The sequence below is a fragment of the Chrysochloris asiatica genome, unplaced genomic scaffold (assembly GCF_000296735.1).
Source record: "Chrysochloris asiatica unplaced genomic scaffold, ChrAsi1.0 scaffold00077, whole genome shotgun sequence".
Classification (NCBI taxonomy): domain Eukaryota; kingdom Metazoa; phylum Chordata; class Mammalia; order Afrosoricida; family Chrysochloridae; genus Chrysochloris; species Chrysochloris asiatica.
The window spans coordinates 1,702,776-1,728,304 of NW_006408595.1; the positions used below are offsets into that span (position 1 = coordinate 1,702,776).

General features: G+C 40.5%; 1 protein-coding gene across 1 annotated transcript in view; it reads right to left on the minus strand.

Moving 5' to 3' along the window:
• The window catches only part of LOC102837339 (maltase-glucoamylase, intestinal-like), a 202,228-nt gene that overhangs the window by 97,252 nt on the left and 79,447 nt on the right, over positions 1–25,529 (minus strand). The window contains exons 5-9 of the mRNA XM_006865343.1: positions 19,606–19,731; positions 18,552–18,683; positions 16,975–17,088; positions 10,784–10,900; positions 7,943–8,027 (exon numbers count right to left, since the gene is read on the minus strand). Coding sequence (XP_006865405.1) covers positions 7,943–8,027; positions 10,784–10,900; positions 16,975–17,088; positions 18,552–18,683; positions 19,606–19,731 — 574 coding nt within the window. The remainder of the gene's footprint in view (positions 1–7,942; positions 8,028–10,783; positions 10,901–16,974; positions 17,089–18,551; positions 18,684–19,605; positions 19,732–25,529) is intronic.

Genomic DNA, 25,529 nt, shown 5'->3' on the forward strand with positions numbered 1-25,529 from the left:
CATCTTGCACTTGGTTAGTTAGAGGCTTTGTAGGATAAGCAGTGAACTACTAACTTTAAGAGTCCTGGTGTGGTGCTGTGAGCTAATACACCAGATGAGAAGCCATTTGAATGCAAGGTCGATGGTTCAAGCTCACCAGCTGCTCCTTGGAAACCCTATACAGGGTTGCTATGGGTTAGAATCGACTCGACAGCACTTAACAACCACAACACACTAACTATAAGGTCAGTAGTCCAAACCCACCAGCTGTTCCACAGGAGAAAGAGGAATCTGACCATTCCCACAAAGATTTAAAATTTAACAGGAAAAGGTAAAAATCTTTCACTGCCCTCTCCTGCCCAGGAGGCAAGCTAAAATGCTAATCAGGTCACCAAATGGGATCAATCCCCATGGTTTTCCCCCTGCCCTCAAACAGGTATGCAGCCTGGCCCCTCCCTGGACTCTGACCCCATATAGGCCTGTGTTGCCCTCCATTTCGGGCTCAGAATCTGGAGAAATAGCTCCTCTGAGTCAGCCCACTTAATAAAATCAGAAACTCTGCTTCACCTCTCTGAATGGCCTCGGTTTCTTCGACCACTAATCTAAAACTTGTAATATTTGGTTTCCTGACCGGGAAACTGATTGCGCTGGCCCCTTGAGCCACCGGATCAGCTGGATAATGGAAAGCTTCCCTCAGTGAATGAGACCACACCACACCACATTTTACAGTCCCTCCTCCTCTGACTGGGGGCAGCCAGCTGTCCCACCCACATTTCCCAACTGGATTCAAAAGGAGAGGTAGAACCAGAGAAACCAGGCAGGACTTCTGGTACAGGTATGGCCCCTGGGCCAGGGTTAAACCCAGTCAGGCCTGTCCCTACGGACAGAAGTGGAAGGCTGATCCCCTTCCAAGGCCTCACCTAGAGGCCTCAGTCAGGGACTTCCCCAAAGGGGGGCATTCAACTGCCATAAACTCTGTGTGACTGGTTGAATGTGAGTGTGTACGTAACCAAAGAGCGGCTTGCCTTGCCCGGTCTGTACGGTTCCACAGCTCCCGCTACGGAATCTGAGTGGGCCCTAACAATGACAACTTCATATGGCATTATGGTGACTCACCCTCACATCCTCGAAAGAAGGTGACCTTGCCTGGGGTTTATATGGGTGAACCTTAGACAAGACGTGTCTAAGTTCCCGAGAGGGACGCGGTCAGACGGGCATCTGAGTGTACAACCCCCTTGTCTGTTGTGACACCGATCAAGGGCACTACATACAAAAGTACAATGGGAATTCTCACGGTGAGCCAGCAGTTTTGGGATGTATGCTGATGGATTTAAAAAAAAAGGGGGGGGGGGGGGTTGTAAGCTGGCCTTTGGCCTATACTTGATTGGATTCATTAGAACTTTGAGGTGGTATCTTGAGCCAGAACCTGAGTTGAAACATTTGCAGTTCTGTATCTAAAATAAATATAGGTCTCAATCCGAAAAACAAGTGCTGTAAAGCATAATTCTAACCGGTCTCTATATGGGTACCTTCCTATGACAAAGGAAATGGAGTCTTACTGTTTACCTTGGCCAATGTATGATCTAAATGATGGGGAAAATAACCTTTAAATGGATCCTAGAAATTAGTATACCACCTTACAGCTTGAATTGTTAAACCACTGTGTCAGATTGTCTATTTATTTGTAAAAATACTATGTTTTTTGCCCTGTATTATGTTTAAGAGATTGAAAACAACCTGGAATTCCAAGAACATGTAAGTTATATCATGTATATATACTATAATGCACTTGTACCGCTAATACAAAAGCCAAGCAGAAGAAAAATGAATACAGATGAATATTAGGTAAAAACAGTTCTAAGTAAGCATGTACATGAATATACAGAGATATAAATGGTTACTTTTAGTGAAATATAGCTTTTGATTGTAACCTTGTCTTTAACAACCTTTGATACCCCAGCAGCTGCCATTAGAGAAAATTATAACTTGACCTAGTGAACCTGCCCAGCCATATTCAGCCAGTGAGGAAAGCAATTTGGAAGTGATTTCTCTATACCATACCCTTCTAGGGACCCATTTTGGTAAAGGGCTACCCAAAACAGTGGCAAGACAATACCCATTCTGCAGATGCCCACAGAATTGAATATGGAAGGGCAAACCGCAGGATATTACTGAGCATATTTCTTTCTTTATCTTGGACTTATTAAATAGGAAAAATTCAAATCCTTCTTATTGATATGTTGTTCGGTGCTGCTGAGTAAGTTCTGACTCATGGTCACCCGGTGTGAGTTTTCCGAGGAACAGCTGGTGGACTTGAACCACTGACCTTATGGTTCAGATGGACTTGGTGGTCCAGTGCATTGACTCACAGTGCCACACTAGGATGACCTAACCAAAATAACAAATTTAATAACCACTATTTCTGCTACCCATCATCCTAATTGGGCAGATATTCAGGCTCTGTTAATAATGCTACTGTCCAGGGATGAAAAAGGCTGCTCTGAGATAAGGCATGGGATGAAACAGCATGCATCCAAAAAAACAAAACAAAAATCCATGCCCCCAGTAAAGCAATTCCTCTAGCTGACACAAATTAAAATCTAGATGGGCCTGCCACGACTGGTGGTGATAATGGTTAGATACCATGGAGTCAGTTCTGACTCATGGCAACCCTGTGCAGAGTTTCCGAGGCTTTAAATCTTTGTGGGAGTGGAGGACCTCATCCTTCTCCCACGCTGGTAGTTTCAAATTGCTAATCTTGAGGTTCCCAGCCCGATTCGTAGCCACTACTCTACACTGAAGCAATATAAAAGGTGCATTCTCAGAGGTCTGAAAAAGGGAATTCCTAAAAAACCTGAACATGGTACAAGCAATTCAGCAGAAGCCAACTGAGGACCTCTCTAAATTCTTTAATTGAATCTACCAAGCTTACTGTAAATACACAGTCCTTGATCCTGAGAACTAGCAAATATCCAAATGGGTAACATGACTTTTATCTCCCAGAGCACCCAGGATTTTGGAAAGAAATGGCACAAATTTGACAGGGCAATTGGCATGAATCCATCCCAACTGGTGGACATCACCTTCAAGGTATTTAACAGCCAAGAGCACGAGAAATTTCAGGCCATAACTGTCCTCCTAAAAGACTACTAGAGGTAAGCCTGTCCAGGGAGGAACCCAGAAAGGATTGAAGTCCCTAAGCAAGGACTGGTGTGCTTATGCAAAAACCTGGACACTGAAAAAAAATAAATGCCCAAATCTCAGGGGAGGAGCTGGTAGAAAAAGCCATCCAACTCAAAAGACGGTTGAACGAGTTTTATTGTCTGCAGAAGACTAACATTGTCAGGGGATAAGGGGCCCAGCATGATTTGGCATCAACTTCTGCCACTCTTATTGCCCCCACCAGTGGGGCTTCAGCTGAAAATAATAATGGAGACAGTGATGGTGACTGAGATCTCCAGGAAGCCTGAGGCCCAGCTCTTCCTGAAACCCCTGGACTGCTTCATTGGGGAAAAGAAAATAACTGACTGGTCCCCTTACTGGGCCAGGACCTGCTTCCAGAGTTGCATGTTCAAACAGCTTTCTGAACCCAAAAGTCTGCAGATGGATGTCCCTCATGAACATGCCTGGCGATTACTGATTCAGACTCAGGAAACCAGTCACATTGGCCTGAGGAGATCGACAATCAGGTAAAACCCCCGTGTGGACAAGCGGAACTCCTGGAAGAGCCAACAAGCATCCCCTGTCGAGGTCTGATTAAAGCCTGGAAACTGACCAATATTCTCTCAGAAAAGAGGCCGAGAAATTCATTCTGGCCAGCTCATCCCCATCCCCATCAAGCCGTCTCCCTGCTGCTACAGAAGGGAAGTCTATGGCTCACAACAGGATGGATAGGCAATACCAGGTTATTCTACTGGACAATCTGAATATTACCCTGTGAATTATGGGGCAACTAAACCTGCCATCCTCCCCTGAGGGCTGAACCATGATTTGTATAGAAATCATTGACCAAGTATTTTCCAGCCAACCTGACCAGTTTAACTGTATCTGGTAGACTAGACATTGTTTGTGAGCAGAAGTAGTTACATGGAAAAAGGGACTCGGATAGCAGAGTGTGTAATAGTAATCTTACAAGACTGGGTAGAGGCAATAGCCCTCCTGCCAGGGATCTCAGCTCATAAAAAGCTGAGCTGATTGCACTGATGAGGGCATTAGAAATGTTGACAAGAAAAACTGAATGTGTACCCAGAGGACTTTAGTAGAACTGAGGCAGAAGGATTGGAGAAAGGAGTTAAAAGAATGAAAAGTAGACGACAATGGAATTGTTCCGGTTCTGAGAAGTTAAAAGCTAAAAAGTAAATGGCTTTTTAATAGAATGGTTCTGATCCAGTGAAAACTAGCACCTGCTCTTCTTAAATGAGCCCATGAGATGACCCACTACAGGAAAGAGGCCCCTGACTTGGTTCATTAGGCCTTGGCACTAGAACAAGAAATTTTCAAAAGAATCATTCAGGAGGTTAGCTCTGACTGTTACCTACTTCAAGAACAATCCCAAGACAGTCTGTCCTGCACCAATACCAAGGTAAACAACCCACTGAAAATTAACAGGCTGATTTCATGCAGATGCCCCCAAGCTGGGGAATTACATATTTGCTGGTTTTGTTTTTGTAGACACCTTTTCTGGTTGGGTAGAGATTTTCCCCCACCAGAACTAAGAACTTCAGAAATAATGAAAATCCTCTTGAAGGAGATTACCTCCAAGTTTGGACTTCCAGAGTGTCCAAAGTGACAACAGAGCAGCAAACACCACAGAATAAATGGAGATTTCATTCAACATGGAGGTTTGAGAAAATGAACCATACACTAAAGAGACAAATGACAGAACAGTGAGGAAATTTATCTACATTGGGACCAGGTGTTGCCTTAGTCCTGTTTCGAATTCAGGTAGCCCTCAGAAGCGGGCTTAAATTGAGCCCTTATAAAGTTGTATACAGTAAACATTCCCAGGCAGCTTCCCTCAAGCCTCTACCTGACCTCAGGAAAGGTTTAAAGGTGCAGTGGTATGCACAACACCTCCACCATACATTTCTGTTATTTGTAAAATTGCTCTTTTCAGGACGGCTTCCTTCTCTACAGGTAATCTGATCCCTTCCAGCGTGTAGATCATATTCTGCTCAGAACATGGAGAGATGGACCTGAAAACCAGTTAGAGAAAAAAAGTGGATTGGACCTTGGGAAGTCCTTCTAGCCACCCCGACAGCTGTCAAGTTAGCCGGACTCAACTTGGACACAATGGGACTCTCGTAAAACACTATTCCTTTCAATGGGATAAAAAAAACATTTGGGCCTATTTAGCTCAGAGTGTAATAAATGTATCTGATTTGTTTTTCCTTTCAGGAGGGCATCTAGAAGCATCTGCAAAGATTATGGAGGACTAGAACAAGAAATTTCCCAAGCCCAGCAGCCAAGGTAGAAGGAGTCCCCACCTAGATTCACCACAGCAGACTGAAGAAAGCCTCGTCTCCATGAGAAGCTGAAACTGACCTTACCAACCCTCACAAGGTAACAAGGAGACATACAAACCGCCCTGCTTCAGCCATAAACTGGGAGCTGGCTGATCTATGCATGGCTGAAGCATGATGTCTGCCATGGGATTCATTTTAATAAGACTTTGGGGTGTGGGAAAGGGAGAAATCTGTGTAATCTATACACCCACACCACCAAGGTGGGCCAAACAGTAACCACACTACGCTTCTAAAAGTGAGGGCACCTTCCTAGGTAACTGAACCAATGGAACTGGGGTGTCCCTAACTCCTCTTGCATATCAACAGACCCAGATACGAAATATGCCATCTATCAAAATAAATTAGCCCTAAACTACTTTTTGGCTGCGGAGGGAGGATGGGTGTGTGAGAAGGTTAATTTTGCTAACTGCTACATACAAGTAGATGACCAGAACCTGGCAGTAGAAGACCTTGTAAAAATGCAGAAAGTTTCCCATGTCCCTGTGCAAACCTGGAATGGGTGGAACCCACAGAGCCTATGGGAAGAGTAATTCTTCACCTCTAAAGGGTTCAAGACCCTTGTGGGTGGAGTCCTGTTTTATTAGGAATTTACTTAATCAGTCCATGTTTATTTCCACTAGCAATCAGGGTCATAGGAACGGCCATTAAAACAATAATCAATCGAAAAGGGTACCAACAATCCAAAACAATACCAAAATACCATTCCTTACATAGATGACGCCCCTGGGGACAAGGTCCCAAAGGGGATCCAAGGGGGCAATGAAAAGGAAATGGTAAAAATCATTCACTGCCCTCTCCTGCCCAGGAGGCAAGCTAAAATGTTAATCAGGTCACCAAATGGGACCTATCCTCCTGGTATCCCCCTGCCTTCAGACAGATACGAAGCCTGGCCCCTCCCCGGACTCTGACCCCATATAAGCCCGTGTTCCCCTCCATTCAGGGCTCAGAATCTGGAGAAATTAGCTCCGGCTTAATAAAATCTGAAACTCTGCTTAACCTCTCCAAGTGGCCTTGGTTTCTTTGACCATGAATCTAAAACTGCTGTAACACTATGAGTTGGAATCAATAGTGGGTTAATCAAAAGTTAGTTAAAGAAGTAGCCCAAAATGTGGAAATTATAAGTTTAACCAAGACCTTATAGCCAAAGTGTGGCAGGGAGAAAAGAGGGTCCAGAAATCGGCATTAAACGTGAGCCATTTATTGCCTGAAATCTTGTGACTAAATCCTTAAGGAATGTTTGGTCTGCTTGCTAGAGCACTTTTAAAGATGTGTAGTACACGTTTAAGGATCATAGCTGAGCAGCCACATTCTGGGACATGCCATAAAAATTCCTATTTTACTCCCTTGTAAGATGGGACATACCATTAAAGAAGACCATCCATAAAAATTCTGCATTTTACTTCCTTGTAAGATGTTTTAAAGGCCAGACTGGTTTACTCAATTTCCTAGGCATAACTTTAAAGAGTTGCATTCTGCTAGGGCCAAGGAAAACATTAGCCCCTGGGAGAGTGTTTGAAGCAGGATCCTGAAGACTCATGCATGCTCAGCATCCCAGAATAAGTTTTGTCTTCCCTTACTAGAGGCCTTTTAACATCATGAAGAAATACCGATCACACATCCAGTAAGCACTGTTGTTGTTGTGCCATCGAGTTGGTTCCGACCCATAGTGACCCTGTATAGGGTTTCCGTGGAGCAGCTGGTGAGCTTGAACCACCGACCTTGAAGTTCAAAGGCTTTGCAGTCTGCCACATTAACCCACTCCGCCATGGCTCCTCCTAAATCCTTTGCTCAGGTGAAACTCTTGTCTGTTTAATCTGATTATTCTTGGTTAGCAAAGACAAGGACCGTCTACTGAAGAGTCAGGGTCCACCTTTTGTTATCATGGTCCCTAATAATTGGGCAGTGTTTTGTTCTGCTGTGCATAAGGTCGCTATGAGTCGGTACCAACTCGATGGCACCTAACAACAACAACAATAACAAAAAGATCATCTAAGAGGCAACAGCAGTATCATACCAGGAAATCTAGCTTCCTGCCTCATTTTAAGGAAGGGAATCTTTGGCTCCTCCCAGGGCAAGTGAGGAATTCCAAGGTCTCACCACCAAAGGGACACACAACCCAAAAGACCAGACCCATTGCCACCAAGTCAATTCTGACTCATAGCAACCCTACAAGACAGAATAGAACTGCCATATAGGGTTTCCAAGGTTATAAATCTTTATGGAAGCAGACTGCCACATTGTTGTCCTGTGAAGTGACTTTGGACTCTGACCATTCAGTTAGCAGGTACAAATACATGTTAGAGAATTTCTGGTGAGATTAGTGAGAGCTCTGAAAGGAAACATACACTTTCTAAATCAAATTGATAGAATTAAAGATACTTTTCTCCCATGGGATGTAAAAATATTTCAAAATCATTTGGCAATTTCTGTGTACTTACCAGGCACATAGGGTGGGTTGTTTAGATTGTTATTTGCACATCCTGGCTGCTGTCCTGTTGCAAAATTGGATGGTTCATTCATATCCTTACATAAAAAATAGGAACTCAATCAGTAATAATGGGAACATCGTGGGAAAGAGCACAAGAAAGATCATTCATCATTTGACAAGCATTTTTGGACTATGTAAATGTGTGAGATGGTAAACTAGGAGTCCAGCCATAAACAAAATAGTATCCCTGATCTTACAGAGTATTTCATGGCAAATCAGTAACAGTTAAACAAAATATGTATGATAGAAAAAGAATGTTGTTGTTGAGTGCCATTGTGTTGGTTCCGACCCATAGCGACCCTGTATAGGGTTTCCAAGGAGCAGCTGGTGAGCTTGAACTGCCAACCTTACAGTTCAAACAGCTTTGTATTCTGGTGCATTAACTCAGATATCATCTATTTCAGTAAATGTCAATTCCATTTTTCAAGTGGTTGTAGACACAAACCATTCTTAATTTCTTTATCTTATTGCTCATTTCCAATCCATCAACCAATCCTGTCAACTCTCCCTTCAAAATAAATGCGGAATCCAATCAGGTCTCATTTACTCCACTGCTACTATTCCAGTCTACACTATCATTTGTCCCTTGTCTGGTTTGTTGTCATGTGTTCCTATTAACTGGTCTCTTTCTGCCAAGGGGCCCAGAAGTAGATTTATCTGTAAGCTAAAGAAACTTACATTTTGCCATCACCTTTGGCATGACTCCTTCATACTTTTATTCCTAATTTTCTACTGGTAATTTTTAATATTTTTCTTAGAATGACCCAGAAATATAAGACTATATATAAGACTCTATAATACCTGCTCACCTTTGCTTTCACTCTGCTTTTGGCATTTCAAATCTGTTCGCAATGTAACAGCCAGAGTGATCCTTTTAAAATTTGCTGTTGTTGTTAAGTGCCATTGAGTCAGTACTGATCCAAAATGACCATGTGTAGGAGGGGCTGGTGAGTTCGAACTGCAAACCTTGAGGTTCGAATTAACTTTGTGGTCTAGTGCTTAGCCTATAACGCCACACTAGGACGCCTTTAAAAATATCTATTTAAAATCCTCATTCCTTCATTTCACTCAACTCAGAGTAAAGCCAAAAATGACTTCTGTAACATTACCTTAGTATCCTTTTGACTTTTATCCTATTATTGTTCCTTCCAGCCCCATCACTCTGCTCTAGCACACTGGCCTATCTGCTGACCCTGGAAAAATCAGGAATGTTTCTGTTTTAAGGATTTTGTACTTACTGCTTGCCCTGTCTGAATGTTTTCCCCTAGATATGCCCAGGACCCATCTTCTCACCTTTGTTATACATTATCTTCTTAACTGACAACTCTATTTAAATCCCAAGCCTATTTAAATTTCCTATTTACTGTCCTAGATGAATCTTTCCCCTTGGCAGTAATTAGTATCCAACATACTATCTGTTTTAGTTCTTTATGTTGCTTGTAGTTCATATCTCCCACTAGACTGTTAGCTCCATAAAGGAAATCATTTTTCTAAGTGTGTCCTCAATGCCTCCTGGCACAGAATAAACCCCTAAACCAAAACCACCGGCATTCATTAATTTCCAATTCATAGTGGCCCTGTACTGTACAGGGCTTCCAAGATTAAATTTGTATGGGAGCAAACCTGGCACAAATAAATGTTTGTTTTTTAAATAAGAGAGAGAAGGATTACTTCTATTTATAGTACCAGTGAAAGCTTCATGGAAAAGTTGTTATGGAGACTGCATGTCAATGGATCGTAGAATTTGAACATGTGGAAATGAGGAGAAATGAGAAGGAAAGCATGCAAAGACATAGAAACAGCAAACTATGCTGTGGGTGGTGAAAAATGTCCCTCTGTTAGTATCGGGAGTTCTTTAATATTCGCACCGTCTTCAGCCCATATGATTTTGTTTACAAGTTACTACATACACACTAGCTATAGTCTCAAAAGAACTGTGTCAATCGTTCCTTCAAGCCATATACTAGTTTCACTACCTAAAACACTCCCAATCACAACTCAGTCCCCTTAGCTAAATCCCATTAATTGATCATTTCTCACCTTAATTATCACCTATTGGTATTCAACTGACCTAAATTCAATGCCCTTTATCTGTGTTCGTATTGCTTCTAATGCTTGCCCTATAATGGCCTTACAATAGCTTGTTTGTCCATCTTCCTCCCCAGCTGTTGTCCCTTCCACTGTCCTGTACAGTCTAGGTATGAACAATGATGCCTGCATAAACAAGCCTCTTTCAAAATCAAAAGAAGCAACGGTCCAGTGGCAGACACTGAAGCTGTCAATATTGGAGAAGATGGTTCTATCCATTACTGGTGCATTGCTGTTATTAAATGCTGTCGAGTCAGTTCCGACCCCCAGCGACTCTATATACGGTTTCTGAGGAGCAGGTTGTGAGCTTGAACTGCCGGCCTTGCCGATCAAACTGATTTTGCAGTCCACAGCACCACACCCGGACTCCCATTAGAGAAGATGAAATAGAGAGCATAAAGAAGACAGGGAAGAATAATTTTCACTTTCTAGGTCTTGCTATGGAGTCCTTGTGAAGTGCTGTTAGATAAGACCTGCACTGTTAATCACAAGGTTGGCAGTTCAAACCTACCAGCCAATCATTGGATTGGTACTCATTCTTACTCATAGCAATCAGGGTCGCTATGAGTAGGAACTGACTCGATAGCACTTAACGACAACAATGACATAGCTTGCTGTATAAAGCTGAAAAGAAAACAAGTGAATGGTCATTTCATTTTTCAGCAGGAAAAAAAATTCTTAAAAAAAATAAATTTCTGCTTACAATCCAGATCCCATCATAATCAATGATGTTCTTAAATTCCATGCACATCTGTATCCACCATTCTGTTGTTAGGGGGTTAGTAAAGTCTGGAAACACCGAATCTCCTGGGGGCCAGGCCTATGATAAATAAAGAAGTCAATCAAAATAATGCTAATAACCTAACATGAAAACAAAACAAAACAAAACACCGCCATTGAATTAATTCCAACTCACAGTGACCTTACAAGACAGAACAGAACTAACTCACATGGTCTGAGAATGTAAATCTTTATGGAAGCAGATTGCACCATCTTTCTCCTAAGGAGTGGCTGGTGAGTTTGAACCTCTGACTTTTCAGTTATTAACACTTAGCTCACTGCTCTACCAGAGCTCCTTAATATGGTATGTTGTTATTGTTCTTAAGTGCCGTTGAGTCAGTTCCGATCCATAGTGACCCTGTACAGGGTTTCCAAGGAGCATCTGGTGAGCTTGAACTGCCAACTTTGCAGTTCAAAACAACTTTGCAATCCAGCACATTAAACCACAGTGCCACAGTAGGACTCCTAATATGGTATAGAAACCTCTATGTTGTTGTTAAGTGCCATTGAGTTGGTTCCAAGCCATGTGGTTGTTGTTAGGTGCCATTTAGTTGGTACTGACTCATAGTGACCCTATGTACAACATAACAAAACACTGTCTGGTCCTGGACCAACCTTGAAATCATTGCTATGTCTGAGCCCATTGATGCTGCCACTTCGCCAATCCATCTCGCTGATGGTCTTCCTCTTTTTTTCTGACCCTCCACTTTACCAAAGATGATATCCTTCTCCAGTGACTGGTCCCTCCTGACAATATGTCTGAAGTATGAGAGATGAAGTCTGGCCATCCTGGCTTCCAAGGAGCACTCTGGCTGTACTTCTTCCAACACAGATCTATTTGTTCTTTTGGCAGCCCAAGGTACTTTTATTATTATCCTTCAACACCATAACTAAAATGCATCAATTCTTCTACAGTCTTCCTTATACACCGTACAACTTTCACATGCATATGAGGTTACTGAAAATAGCATATCTTGGGTCAGGCGCACCTTAATCCTGACATCTTTGCTCTTCAATACTTTTTTTTTTTTTTTAGTGTTTTATTGTTAATTATGTGATAGTTTACATGGGAGGACATTAGTTTTACATTCATTCCATCTTATATCATTTAATTGCCATGGTTACAATCTCCTTCATGCATCATCAACTAACTAAAAGGTATACCCTGCAAGCCTTCCTCCCCATGTCTCCCCCAGACATCAGCACACAGTCCCTCTCTGGATCTCAAGTCTCCAGCTGTTCCATTTCTCTATATCATCGTCTCTGCCTCCATCTCAGGCATCGATGCTTCTCTGGGTAGGGTCCTGCTCTCAGCTCCATTGATGGTCCTAGGGACCTCAGCTCCTAAACTGAAAAGTTAATCACTCCCCTCCTTGCTATAAAACATCTACCTTTACATTTCCAACCCTCCCAATCAGTCCTGATAACAATTATTCACTATTGTATCACAAGAGACCTATCTTCACTTCATCAGCTCGGCCTAGACAGATTGGATACTATTCACTGGAGATTCTACCTTCCTCCACATCCTCTGGATCTAGGATCTCTCTTGAAAGCTTGTAAGCCAGTCACTTCTTGCCTTTGTAGGCTCTCCCCCCCCCCCATTTTGGGTAGCCAATGTCCAAGTTGCCCATCCCTGTTTACTCTGTGTGTGGAGGGGTTGGGAATGATTCTTGCTGTAAGGATTTGTTTCCTCTTTTGAGCTACTGCATCCATATGTGTAGGTCAAGTTCATCAAATTGTATCAGATTATGCTTTTTGTCCTCTTCTTCTTCTGGTCGAGCTCTGATCATCCAGTCATTGAAGCCAGGTCAAGTGAGTTTTATCTGCAAGTGTGGATGTTCTTGCGCATATCCCCTCTCTTCTTATCATCTGGATGCTTCACTCTCCACTCTAGTCCTCTGTGACTGTGTCACTGACTCTGGGCTTAAGAGTCCCCAGGTCTTGCCACACTGCTGGCCAACCAGGTCTCCACCGGGGTTCACAGGAGTCTATTGAACATTGTAGAGCTTAGCTCGCTGCTTCATTGTTGTTTTTCCCTCACTTCCCCTTATGGGTGACGAGCGTGGTCGCCAATCAGAGCATATATTCCCATTGAGTCTTAGTCTTGGAAGGGGGTTTGCACTGAGGGGACCCAACCACTTGCCTTGGTGTCTCCTGGGCAAGCAACTTGCTTGTTCTTGTGCTCTTCAATACTTTTTAAAAAGTCTTTTGTCTAATGCAATACGTCATTTGATTTCTTGATGGCTGCTTCCCTGAGTGTTTGTTGATGGTTGATCAGAGCAAAATGAAGTCTTTGACAACTTCAATCTTTTCTCCATTGACACATAGCGACCCATTGTGACCCTATAACTGGGTCTTATTTATTTAGTTATTTTAAGACATTCAAGTTAAAATTGAGTCTTGGGAAAGTTAAATACATGACCAAGCACATAGTTTAAAGAAATAACAATTAAGTGCTATAAAGGGAAGAGAAGCCCACATCCCAGTCCAATGTTCTTCTAATAATAAAACTGTGCATGAACTCTTATTGTTTTATTATGTTTTTACATTCTTCACACATTAATATATATCATATTATATGTATATATATATATGTTGCTCTTGTTGTGAAGTGCCATCAAGTCAGTTCTGACTTATAGCAACATTGTATAGGAGTGGCTGGTGAATTTGAACCATGGACCTTGCAGTTCAAACCAACAGCCCCACACCAGGACTCAATCATACATGTATATTGTTGTTGTTATATGCTATGGAGTCGGTTCCAACTCATAGCGACCCTGTACAGGATTTCCGAGGCTGTAAATCTTTACCAGATCAGAAAGCCTCATCTTTCTCCTGTGGAACAGCTGGTAGTTTTGAACTACTGACCATGAGGTTAGCAGCCCGATTCGCTACCAGAGCGCCTTGTATAGAGATTCAAAAATGTGAAAAATGTATTTACCGTAATAACAAAGCAATAATATATCTATGGTCTCAACAAAAACTATAATAAGAATAATATAATGCAAACCATAGAATGTTCATGAAGCATATAAAAAATGCATGAATTGGGAAATATATAATATTTATGGATAGGAAAATTTCAATGACATGAATATATCGTTCCAAACTGATTTATAAATTTAAATCAATTTCAACTCAAATTCTATTGCTATAGTTTGTAAATTGATTCTATGTTTCATTTGGACATATAAATGAGAGGTCATGCTTAAGAATTTTGGAAAAATAAAAAGCCTAAATAAACATATCCCAAAGAGCTCCGGTAGCATAGTGTTTACGAATCGGGCTGCTAATCTCACAGCAGTCACAAACTACCAGCTGTTCCTCTGGAGAAAGATGAGGCTTTCTGCTCCCATAAAGATTTACAGCCTCGGAAACCCTATACAGCGTCGCTATGAGTCGGAACCGACTCCACTGCATACCGCCACCACTATCAGGCTTTTAGGGAAAGGAGTTGTAAAGTTTTGTCCATTTGAGGAGTGGGAAGACAGGAAAATGAAAATAGAATTACAGTGTTCACATTCTAGATTGCTCTCCATAGAACCAGTTTTATGAAGGAGCTCTGGTAGCTTGGTTACGAGTCGGCTGCTAACCTCAAGGTCAGCCGTTTGGAGAGAGACAAATGAGGCTTTCTGCTCCCGTAAAGATTTACAGCCTTGGAACCCCTGTACAGGGTCACTATGAGTCGGAACCGACTCCATGGCACATAACAACAACAACAACAAGGTCATATTAAGTAAAACAACATTGTATACAGGAATGGATAAACAGAAAAATGCAACAGTCCTAGGAAATACATGTTTATGTAGGAATTTCGTGTATGATAAAGATGGCATTTCAAAGCACAGGGGAAATACTGAATTATTCAACATTATCCATTTGAAAAAATTAAGTTATATTCCCACTTAATTACACAAACTTATACACAAAGTTTTAATAAGTTGAAAATTCTTTAAGTAGATATGTTGTTAGGTGCTGTTGATCCTGAGTCATAGCAACCATATGCACAACAGAATGGAACCCTGCCCAGGCCTGTGCCACCCTCACAAGTGTCGTTACACTTGAGTCCATTGCTGTTGCCACTTTGCCAATCCAAATACACTACATATAAGTATATATTGCTGTGTATTTATGTTGTTGTTGTTAGGTGCCATCGAGTCGGTACCGACTCATAGCGACCCTATAGGAGTCTATTTTTACAGACCCGAGTTCAGAAAGGCCTTTTCTGAAAGGTAAAAAATATGAAAATATGATATCAAAGGCGGAAACCAAATAAAAAAATAATTTAAACTATTCAGCAAAAGACACATAAAAATGGGTTAGAAGACAAATAGTCTAGGAAACATATTTGGAATCACATACAGAAAATAATAAATATTTTATGAACCATTAAGATAAAGGTAATATTCCCAATAAGAAAATGATAAAGAATATTTATTGATTTTTCACAAAGAAAATGAAGAGGCAATGAATGTTATAAACAAGATGATGTGCCTCACAAATACTGAAAGAGCTGAGATACAAGAAAATAGACTTAGCTTTTTGCTTGGTCTGTACTGGTGAATATGTAGGTAAGCAGTACTGTTATACCTGTTGGGATCCCTGAGTGTTTAACATAATTGGCTGCTAAACGAAAGATCGCTCAGATTCACCCAGAGGTGCTTTTGAAAACGTAGCACCTGATTTTTCAAAGCTGTTGAATAATTCAGCATTTCCCCACTATTTTGAAATACAACCTTTATGAAATATCATCTTTAATAATGTTATTATTGAAAACCTTACAGAATGCAGTTTAACACACATCGACTCAACAGGAGTTGTTTATGCCTGCTGCTAATTTTGTAGATTTATATGCACATTACAAATTTTAACACTTGGAAAATACATATAGAAACTTGTGATGGGCATTTTAGATGTGGCAATTTCATCTTAGCAAATTTTCTCATAGAAATAATGAGACAAAATATATATCACACCTATGTACTAACATTCACCACTCTTCTGTCAGTTTGTCAAACTGTGGTGGCTTGCCTCTTGCTGTGATTTGGGAAGCTATGCCATGGGTATTTTAAATATCAGAAGGTTTACCCAGGGTGGACACGTTTCAGATGAGCTTCCAGATGAAGACAAACTAGGAAAAAGGAGAAACAGACTCCTTCTGACTATTTAGTGACTGAAAACCTTATAAATACCAGTGGAACACTTCCAGATAGCACCAGAGTATTGAATATTGAAACTTGATGAAGAATACCAGAATATTGTCTGATATAATGCCAGAAAATGAGCACTATGTGCATTAAAATATTCTTTTCATTTCTTACCCATTCTATGTGACTTAAATGATTTTTTAACAGTAATGTCATTGTGCTGCAAAATTGATTCCAAAACATAGCAAACCTATAGGACAGAGTAGGATTTCCTATGCTTTAATCTTTATGTGAAGGAGCTCTGATAGCGTGTTGTTGTTGTTAAGTGCTGTCAAGTGGATTCTGACCCATAGCGACCTTGTACAGGATTTCCGAGGCTGTAAATCTTTACGGCAGCAGAAAGCCTCATCTTTCTCCCGCGAAACAGCTGGTAGTTTTCCAACTGCTGACCGTGAGATTAGCAGCCCGATTTGTAACCACCACGCTCGCTACCAGAGCTCCTTACGAATCGGGCTGCTAACCTCAAAGTCAGAAGTTCGAAACTACCAGCCGTTCCATGGGAGAAGGATGACGTTTTCTGCTTCCCTAAAGATTTACAGCTTTGGAAACCCAGTGCAGGGTCATTATGAGTCGATTCCACGGTACAAACAACAACAACAACAACAATCTTTATGTGAGCAGATCTGTAGATATTTCTCCCATGGAGCCACTGAGTAGGTTTAAACTGCTGACCTTTTAGTAAGCAGTTGAGTGCTTACCCATTGTGCCACCAGGGCTCCTAATAATAATGTTATCTAGACCAAAGCTCCGATACTAAAGAGCCAGCACAGCGGAAGAAGTTGCACATAATGGTCTTGAACAGAACGCAAATGGTTTCTGTTCACTGATGTCACGTGAATTGTACTTGTTAATCAAATACTCACTAAGAAAGAGCTTGGTATCTATTCTTCATTAAGGTACTTACCCTGCCAACAGCTGGGGTGGCTCCATCAGAGTTATTGATCCATATTCCCATTTCCTGTCCAAGGTCATACGCTTTATAAGTACCTGCTGGTTCATCTTTTGTCAAAAAGGGATCCTGCAAATTTCCATGAACATTATAATAATAATAAAAAAAAATAGTATGATGAAGCTAAGTAAATGTAAATTTTCCAGAAATACTTGAAATAAGAATCTCTACTATTCATATAAATCATGTTTTATGTTGCATACATTGAGATATTCTCACATATTAAATATGATTATGAATATAACAACTATTTCCATTAATTTTTAGAACTGTAAAATATGGTCACTGATGCAGCATGTCATCATGTTGGTTCTAACACATAGTAACCCTATATAGGGTTTCCAAAGTTGTAAATCTTTGAGGAATTGAAAGCCTCATTTTTTTCCCCATGGAGCGGCTGGTGGATTTGAACTGCTGAATTTGTGGTTATCAACCCAATGTGTGCAACCCACTATGCTACCAGCTCCTTATATGGCCACTAGTGATATCACTTTAGTTTAGCAATGCAATCAGTTGCTTTTGATTAACATTTCTAATTTACATGAAACGGTATCTAAGAGCATAAATCTTATATAGATGGAGAAATCAAGAAATTGGGATGCTATTCTCAATGCTGCTACAAGAATGCCTAGATATAGCCCTAAATTTTGAGGAAGTCCAAGTTTTTCTTCAATAAAATTCAATGTAGTAAGAAACCTCTTAAAGTTACTGTAAAAGTTAATCACTCGAGGGAGAAAACAGTTTACAATTCTATAATGTTTCCCCCACAAATATTATTGCTCTTACTCCAAGCCTGATTCTCCTGCTAAATTTCTTATGATCACAATAGTTTTATTTAAAAATGCTTTTCTATATATTCTTTTGTTAAATTGTCTCAGTTGAGTAATGAATTTTTTTTAATTTAAAACTAGTTATTCATTAAAAAATCATAAATCTCAAGCATCATTAATTGTCATATAGGAATTTTAACAGTAACATTTTTAAAAATTACATTATAATAACAATAAAATTATTTTACAAATTTAAAAATCTTATCTACACTAAGACAAGCATAATATTGAAAACTAACTTTTAGTAATATTCGTGCTCCTAGAAGTACTCATGGGGATCACTTTTATATTACAAATGTATTAAATGACCAGTAATGTTGTCTCCCAGCATGAAGGAAATTTTCTCTTAGCCTATGAATCATTGCATTTATTTAATAACCATATTATTCTTCATTTAGGATTTTGTGTCCAGGTCTTCAAATTTTCACAGCCAGGGCCATCTAGGGAAAAAAGTTTTTGGTCTTTTACCTATAAACTGAGTTTCTTTTCAAAAGAACCTTTGATTCTAGAAACCTTAATGAATTCCTATCACTTGCTATGAATAATATAACACTTCTTATAATTTATTTTCCTTTAATGCAGTCATGTTTCTCTAAAATATGTTGCTAGAAAGTTTTGATAAATTAATTGTCATATGTATTTTTAGAAATGCTCAAACAGTGTGAATTAAAATATGTTCTTTAATTTCAAAAAGAAATTTACCAAAATAATGACATAATGCATTCCATCTCTTTTCAATGTCTTAACATACTCAGGCAGACCAGCAAAGTTAGTTTTATCGTATGTGAAGTCCAACTGACGATCCATGTAGTCAATATCACCATACTGAACGTCCTGTACAAAGAAGCAACATAGATATGACCTTCAAACGTCAAAAAATATATTTAAAAAGAGTATCAAAGTATCATAAGTAACTAAGTTACTATATTTAACTTCAAACATTACTGTGAGTTTTACATTATTCTATAAGTAAAAGAGAAAAACATGATTTTTTTATTAGAAACTGAGGATAATAAACAAGAATGATGCTAATTTCATGCATGCTATATATATATATATGTAGTTATTGTACTGCAACACATTGAAAATATGCATACTTATGTGTGTGTATATTTCATGTTGCAATATAATACATATGTAGAATGTAATATATATGTAGAACACGCATTGAACTGGCATCATGTATATGTAGTTTATATGTATGCAACGATATATTACAATGTGAAACTTACAGATACACACATGTGTGTGTGTGTGTTTGTATGGAGTCCTGGTGTGGCGCTGTGGGTTAATGCACTGGACTGCACAGTCGCTTTGAATCGCAAGGTCAGTGGTTCAAGCTCACCAGCCACTCCTTGGAAACCCTATACAAGGACACTATGATGGCACTTACATCTATGTGTGCATATTTCATGTTGCAATATAATCACTACATATATATGTATATATATGTTGTTGGCAAGTACCGTGAAGTCGATTCCGACTCATAGTGACCCTGCACAGGGTTTCCAAGGCTGTAAATCTTTACGGGAGCAGAGCGCCTCATCATCTTTCTCCCGCAGAGCAGCTGGTAGTTTCAAACTGCTGACCTTGAGGTTGGCAGTCCGACTCGTAACCACTACACTACCAGAGCTCCATATGTATATATGTGTGTGTGTGTGTGTGTGTGCATATTTTATGTTGCAATATAATTACTACACTGTCTAATTTTCTTGTTGCTCTTAATTTACACCATAGTGTTTAGGGGTACACTTACAAGAGGGATATCATAGTGTTTTAAACGTTCAACTGTTTTTCGCTGCACTTCTATGTTGTTATAGCCCCATCGACTCAGTTGAAATCCTAGAGACCAGTAAGGAGGCATAAATGGACGTCCGATGGCCTGCAAAAAATGTTTAAATCCAAAATTTTACTTAATTGTTAATACGTATCAGTTTTCAGGACCAGATACCATAATGGTCTTGTCAGTCTGCTCTTTAAATTTTTCACATTGTGTTGCGCTTCTAATATAGTAAGATACTCCTGGTAGCAATCAAAGATTTTTTTTTTAATTTAATTTGAGGGCTCAATAACTTTTGAGAATTTAATTAAAGTCATGGAATTTCTTGCCAAAACAATATATCTACAAAGGTAATTCATCATTCAATTTTGTAAATGGGGGGTTGTACCCTTAGTACCCAGTAAGTCCACCAGGTGATAATATATTTGAGATTTACCAAGTTCCTGAGTCAGATAAACTTGGGTTCACTTCCCAGTTCTGCCTCTTAAGATCTGTGACACTAAGAAAATTACTGATTTTTTTGCAGCCACAATTTCTTTATTTTTAAACTGGGAATAAATCATAGTACTTACTTCATTCATATATAAGTACTCACTTCATACATATAGCATAATATTTCATTGCTACCCACTGTGCCCTGTTTTAGACACAAGACTCTTGCCTAATGGCACTTATATTCTAGTTGAGGAAGACAAATAATAAACACATAGGCAAAGTGACATCATTTAACAAAATAGAATGTGTATGAATGGGAGTCAGGGTGTGGTCAGTAGGACCTGAATATCTCAGCTCTGCAGAGTTTGGCAGGCAGAGGGAACAGAAAGTGTAAACCTTTGAAGTATTTAGGAAGAGCCAGAAGGTGAGTGTGGCTAAACCATAGCAAACAATAATGAGAATGGAATGAATAAAAGTTTAGGGAAGAAAGAGTAGACATTCATCCAGGACTTTGAAGGCAATGACAAAGACCTGGAAAGTTTTTAGTTGCGCTTTTTAAAAAAGTTTTTATTATGAAAAATTTCAAGCATATACATATAAAAGTAGAGAGGCTAGTAGATTATCCCCCATGTGTACACAATCAACAATTATTTTGACACACCTTTGTCTACTATCCCCCCCTCCCCTTTATTATTTATTTTAGTGGGGATGGCGAGATGCTATAGTATTTTTTAAATCCTTCAGACAACTCTTTGGAGAATAAATTACAGGAATGACAAAGGTGGTAACAATGAAACCACTTAGAGGTCTGTGCATTGTCTAAGCAGAGATGAGAGTTGCATGAGCCAAGGAGGTTACAATTGATGTTAAGAGTATTCAGACTGACTGATTGACTACTACAAGAACAAGCAAGTTGTTTGCAGGGGAGTCATCAAATAAAGCATCAAGTCTCCTCAGGGCAAACCCCCTTCCAAGATTCTAACTAAAAGGGAATACATGAGCAGGCATATAGTCTTGCTGGTGACCATGTTGGTCTACCAATAAGAGGAAGTCAGGGAAAAACAGCAATGAAGTTGTAGGCTAAACCTGACCGAATTCAATAGACTCCTGTCCACCTGGATTGATACCTGGTTGGCTAGCAGTATAACAAGACCTGGGGACTCCTGAGCCCATGGACAGGGACATAGCCACAGAGGACTAGAGCAGAGCGTGAAGCATCCAGCTGATATGAAGTGAGGGGAGATGCACAAGAACACCCATACTTGCAGATAGTCCCATTTGACCTGGCTTCAATGTCTGGATGATCAGAATTCAACTAGAGGAAGAAAGAAGAGGGAAAAAAAAGTGTAATCCACTACAATTTGATGAACTGGACCTATATTTATGGATGTAGTAGCTTAAAAGAGGGAATGAATCTTGACAGCAAGGATCATTCCCACCCCCTCTGTACACAGGGTTGACAGGGATGTGCAACTTAGGCATTGGCTACCCAAAAAGGGTGGGCTACAAAGGCACAAAGTGACTGGCTTACAAGTTTTCAAGAGGGAGCTCTTGAAAAAGTTTCAGAAGGTGTGGGGGAAGGTAGAATCTCCACTGAGTGGTTTCCCACCTGTCTAGATGGGACTGGTGAAAGGAGATGGGGACAAGACTCTTATGGTTCAATAGTGAATAACTGCTATCAGGACTGATTGTGAAAGTTGCAATAGTGAATAATTGCTATCAGGACTGATTGTGAAAGTTGCAAATGTAAAGGTAGACTTTTTGTAACAAAAGGAGGGAGTGGAGGACCCTGGGACCATCAAGGGAGAAGAGTTGAGTGCAGGACCCTATCCAGAGAAGCAGTGACGCCAGAGATGGAGGCAGGGATGATGATGTGGAGAGATGGAGAGGCTTGGGACTTTAGACTCACAGAGGGAGAGGGGCTGTGTGCTGGCAGCCAGGGGGCAGGCTTTTATACCCTTTGGTTGTTCGAATGGTTATACATTCCTGAGTGATTCGGTGTTAAACCCCACCTCTCCCCCCAACCCCCCCCCCCAAAAAAAAAAAGCCCACAGAGGGAATGGAAGCAAATGCTGTTGAATGATGATGCATGGAGGGAACTGAAATCATTGCAATGAAACAAAATACAATAAAAAAAGATGGATGTAAAGCTGATGTTCTCCCATGTAAACTATCACTCAATTTGCAATTAAAAAAAAAGTATTCAGACTGAAATGCAGTTTGAAGATATTGCTGGTAGTACTTACTGATGAATTTGATGTAGTAGAATGAAGAAAAGAAGGAACTAGAGAATAACATTTAAGCTTTGGAGTTGAAAGATGGGGTAGAAATAAGATTGAAGAGGAACAAAAGTAGGTTTGTGGTAGAAGAGAACAAGGAATAAGAAAGCTGTGATGTATACACTTGGTGGTTGTCCACTTATGTTGTTGTTGTTATGTGCCGTCGAGTCAGTTCCGACCCATGACCCATTGCGACCCTGTATAGGTTTTCTAAGGAGCAGCTGGTGAGCTTGAACCACTGATCTTGCAGTTCAAATGGCTTTGCAGTCTGACACATTAGCCCACAGCACCACACCAGGACTCCTCTTATGGATATATTTAAAGTCATAGGTCTAGAGTAAATGACGTGGGAGTTCAGCTGGAGACCAAGACGATATAGTAGTACTAACCTCAGGGACACTCAACATTCAAAGGTGGAAAAATCAGCAAAGCAGACCAAAAAAAAAGCAATTATGCAGGAGGACAAACAGGACATTGTGGTATCAGGAATATCAAAAGAAAAGAGTTTCAAAAAGAGAGGATAGTCACCTGTGATGCCACTGGGACTGAGTTAGATAAGATAGAACACCAACCACCATGTCTCTTGGCTTTGATTGTTATTGCAAAGTGCCATTGAGCAGCTTCTGACCCATAGCAACCCTGTGTAGGGTTTCCAAGGAGTGGCTAGTAAGCTTGAACTACTGACCCTGTGGTTCAAACGACTTTGCAGTCCAACATTAACCCACAGTGCTACACCAGGACTCATATGACATTGATAAAAAAATGATGTAAATAAAACCTTCAGAAGATTGTGTGGAAAAACGGGAATTGAAGAAGTGGAGGCAGACATTCAAACTGTTTCAAAAAGTTTTACAGATGAAAGGAAAGGGGTTGTGGATTCCTGAAGGGCAATTCTTGGTTATTTTTGCTCAAGGTCAGTACTGTTGTTGCTGTGTGCCGTCAAGTTGGTTCTGACTCATAGTGACCCTGTGTAGCGCTTCCGAAGCTAAATCTTTACAGGAGCAGAAAGCCTCATCTTTTTACTATAGAGTAACTGGTGGATTTGAATTGCTGACCTTGTCATTGGCAGCCCTATGGGTAATCCACTACGTTACCTGGGCTCCTTAGGTTCTATTGTTGTTAAGTGTTGTCAAGTCAGGTGTAACTCAGAGCGACCCTTTATAGGGTTTCAAAGGAGCAGCTGGTGGGTTTGAACTGCCAACATTTCTGTTAGCAGTCCAGTGTTTATCATATAGCACCGCACAAGGATTTCTATTGTTGTTGTTGTTAAGTGCCATCGAGTCAATTCCGACCCATAGCCACCCTGTATAGGGTTTCCAAGGAACAGCTGGTGAACTTGAACCACCAACCTTGCAGTTCAAACAACTTTGCAATCTGACACATTAACCCACAGTGCCACACCAGGACTCCAGGATTCCTATTAGGGTATGCTTATTGATGGGAAAGATATCCCTCTCTGGCAGAGAAAAATAAATTAATGATGCAGCTGAGACCACAGGAAAAATTGTTAGGTATAAACAATGACAAACATAATGGGAAGAAAGGTAGAACATATGGGCATATGATACCAGGAAAACAAAGTGGCTTCTTCTAAATTACTTCTGTTTTTCTTAGTAAAGTATTAAGCCATGTCAACAGCTGAAAGTTGTGTGGGTGGTGTTGGAGGTTCGAGAATACTGTGAAATAAATAATAGTCTTTAGGAGTGGAATTCCAAATACAGTAGATAGGTAGGTCATTTAGTGAGATCTGGTGTAGTGCTGAGGACAAGCACTGGACTGCTACCCACAAGGTTAGTGATTTAAGCATACCAGACACTCCTTGGAAACCATATACAGGTTCATTATGAGTCAAAACTGACTTGAGGGCACCTAACAGCAACAACTACAAGGACATTTAGTGGTGCAGTGTGTTTGGATATTAAAGGTAGACTGCTGGCTGGTGGTGTGCTGTGGAGTAGGTTCTGACCCTGTACAGTGACCCTGTACAGGGGTTTCAAGGCTGCAAATCTTTACGGGAGCAGCAAACCTCATCTTTCTCCCACAGAACAGCTGGTAGTATTCGAACTGCTGACCTTGAAGTTTGCAGCCTGATTCATAACCACTATGCTACCAGAGCTCCTTAGGCTGCTCACTACAACCACGTAATTGTCAGAAAATTTCAGATACTCAGGTGCAGGCAATAATTCAGTCAATCATCAGCACACAGTTCCTATCGGTATGTAGAGACAGCAGATGCAAAAGTTCCTAAATAAATTTGCTGTTTGAGATTTGCAGTTTTAAGTTTCTTTCCATAAAGCCATTTGAAGTGGATCCTGTGGCTCACCTTTCTATTGGACAATGTCTGAAACACAATATGCATTCCACAGATGCCTATTTATTACATGATTTAATGAAGAGCAGATGATATCCATGTTTTACATTGTTGTTGTTGTTGTTAAGTGCCATCGAGTCGGTTCCGACCCATAGCGACCCTGTACAGGGTTTCCGAGGGTGTAAATCTTTACGGGAGTAGAAAAAATGGATTTTATGGCTTGCTTAATTTGGTAGTTCATAAAAGCATGAAACCAGAGCTAATAATCCTAACTCTTAGGCCAGGCTGAATATTAGAATTACATAGGGAGATTTTATACACACACACACACACACACACACACACACACACACACACACACACACACACGGTTGAGTCAAAAATTACCCGCACTCTGCTTATATTAACGTACCCATCCATTTCCATGGTCAATGATAATATGTGAAATAATTCTGTCAAATAGATGAATGACAGTTGATTATGTAGCAAATCATCTGCAAATCAGCCATGGCTCTGCCTATGAAATAATCTAGAACAGACTTGGATTTTAAAAGAGTTTGTGCCATACTAAAGAGGGGTAGGGGGAAGTCTTTTTGGTTGTTGGGAAGTTGGGGATTGGTGGGGGAAGGGGGGAGGGTAGAGCGCAGGGCGGGGATTGGACACAGGAGAGCTTGGGTGCTGGGGAGGGGGCAATATATACGGAGGGAGAGGGAAGTGGAGGAACGGAGCAGATGGGAGAACAATTGGGCATGTTTGAATGGGCTAAATGGGACAGAGATAAAGGATGATATATGCACAGCCTTGGAACTCCAGGGCTCTGGGATACAGGGATTGAGTCATGGTTGGAATGGGGGTGTGTGTGTTAAGATGCTTGG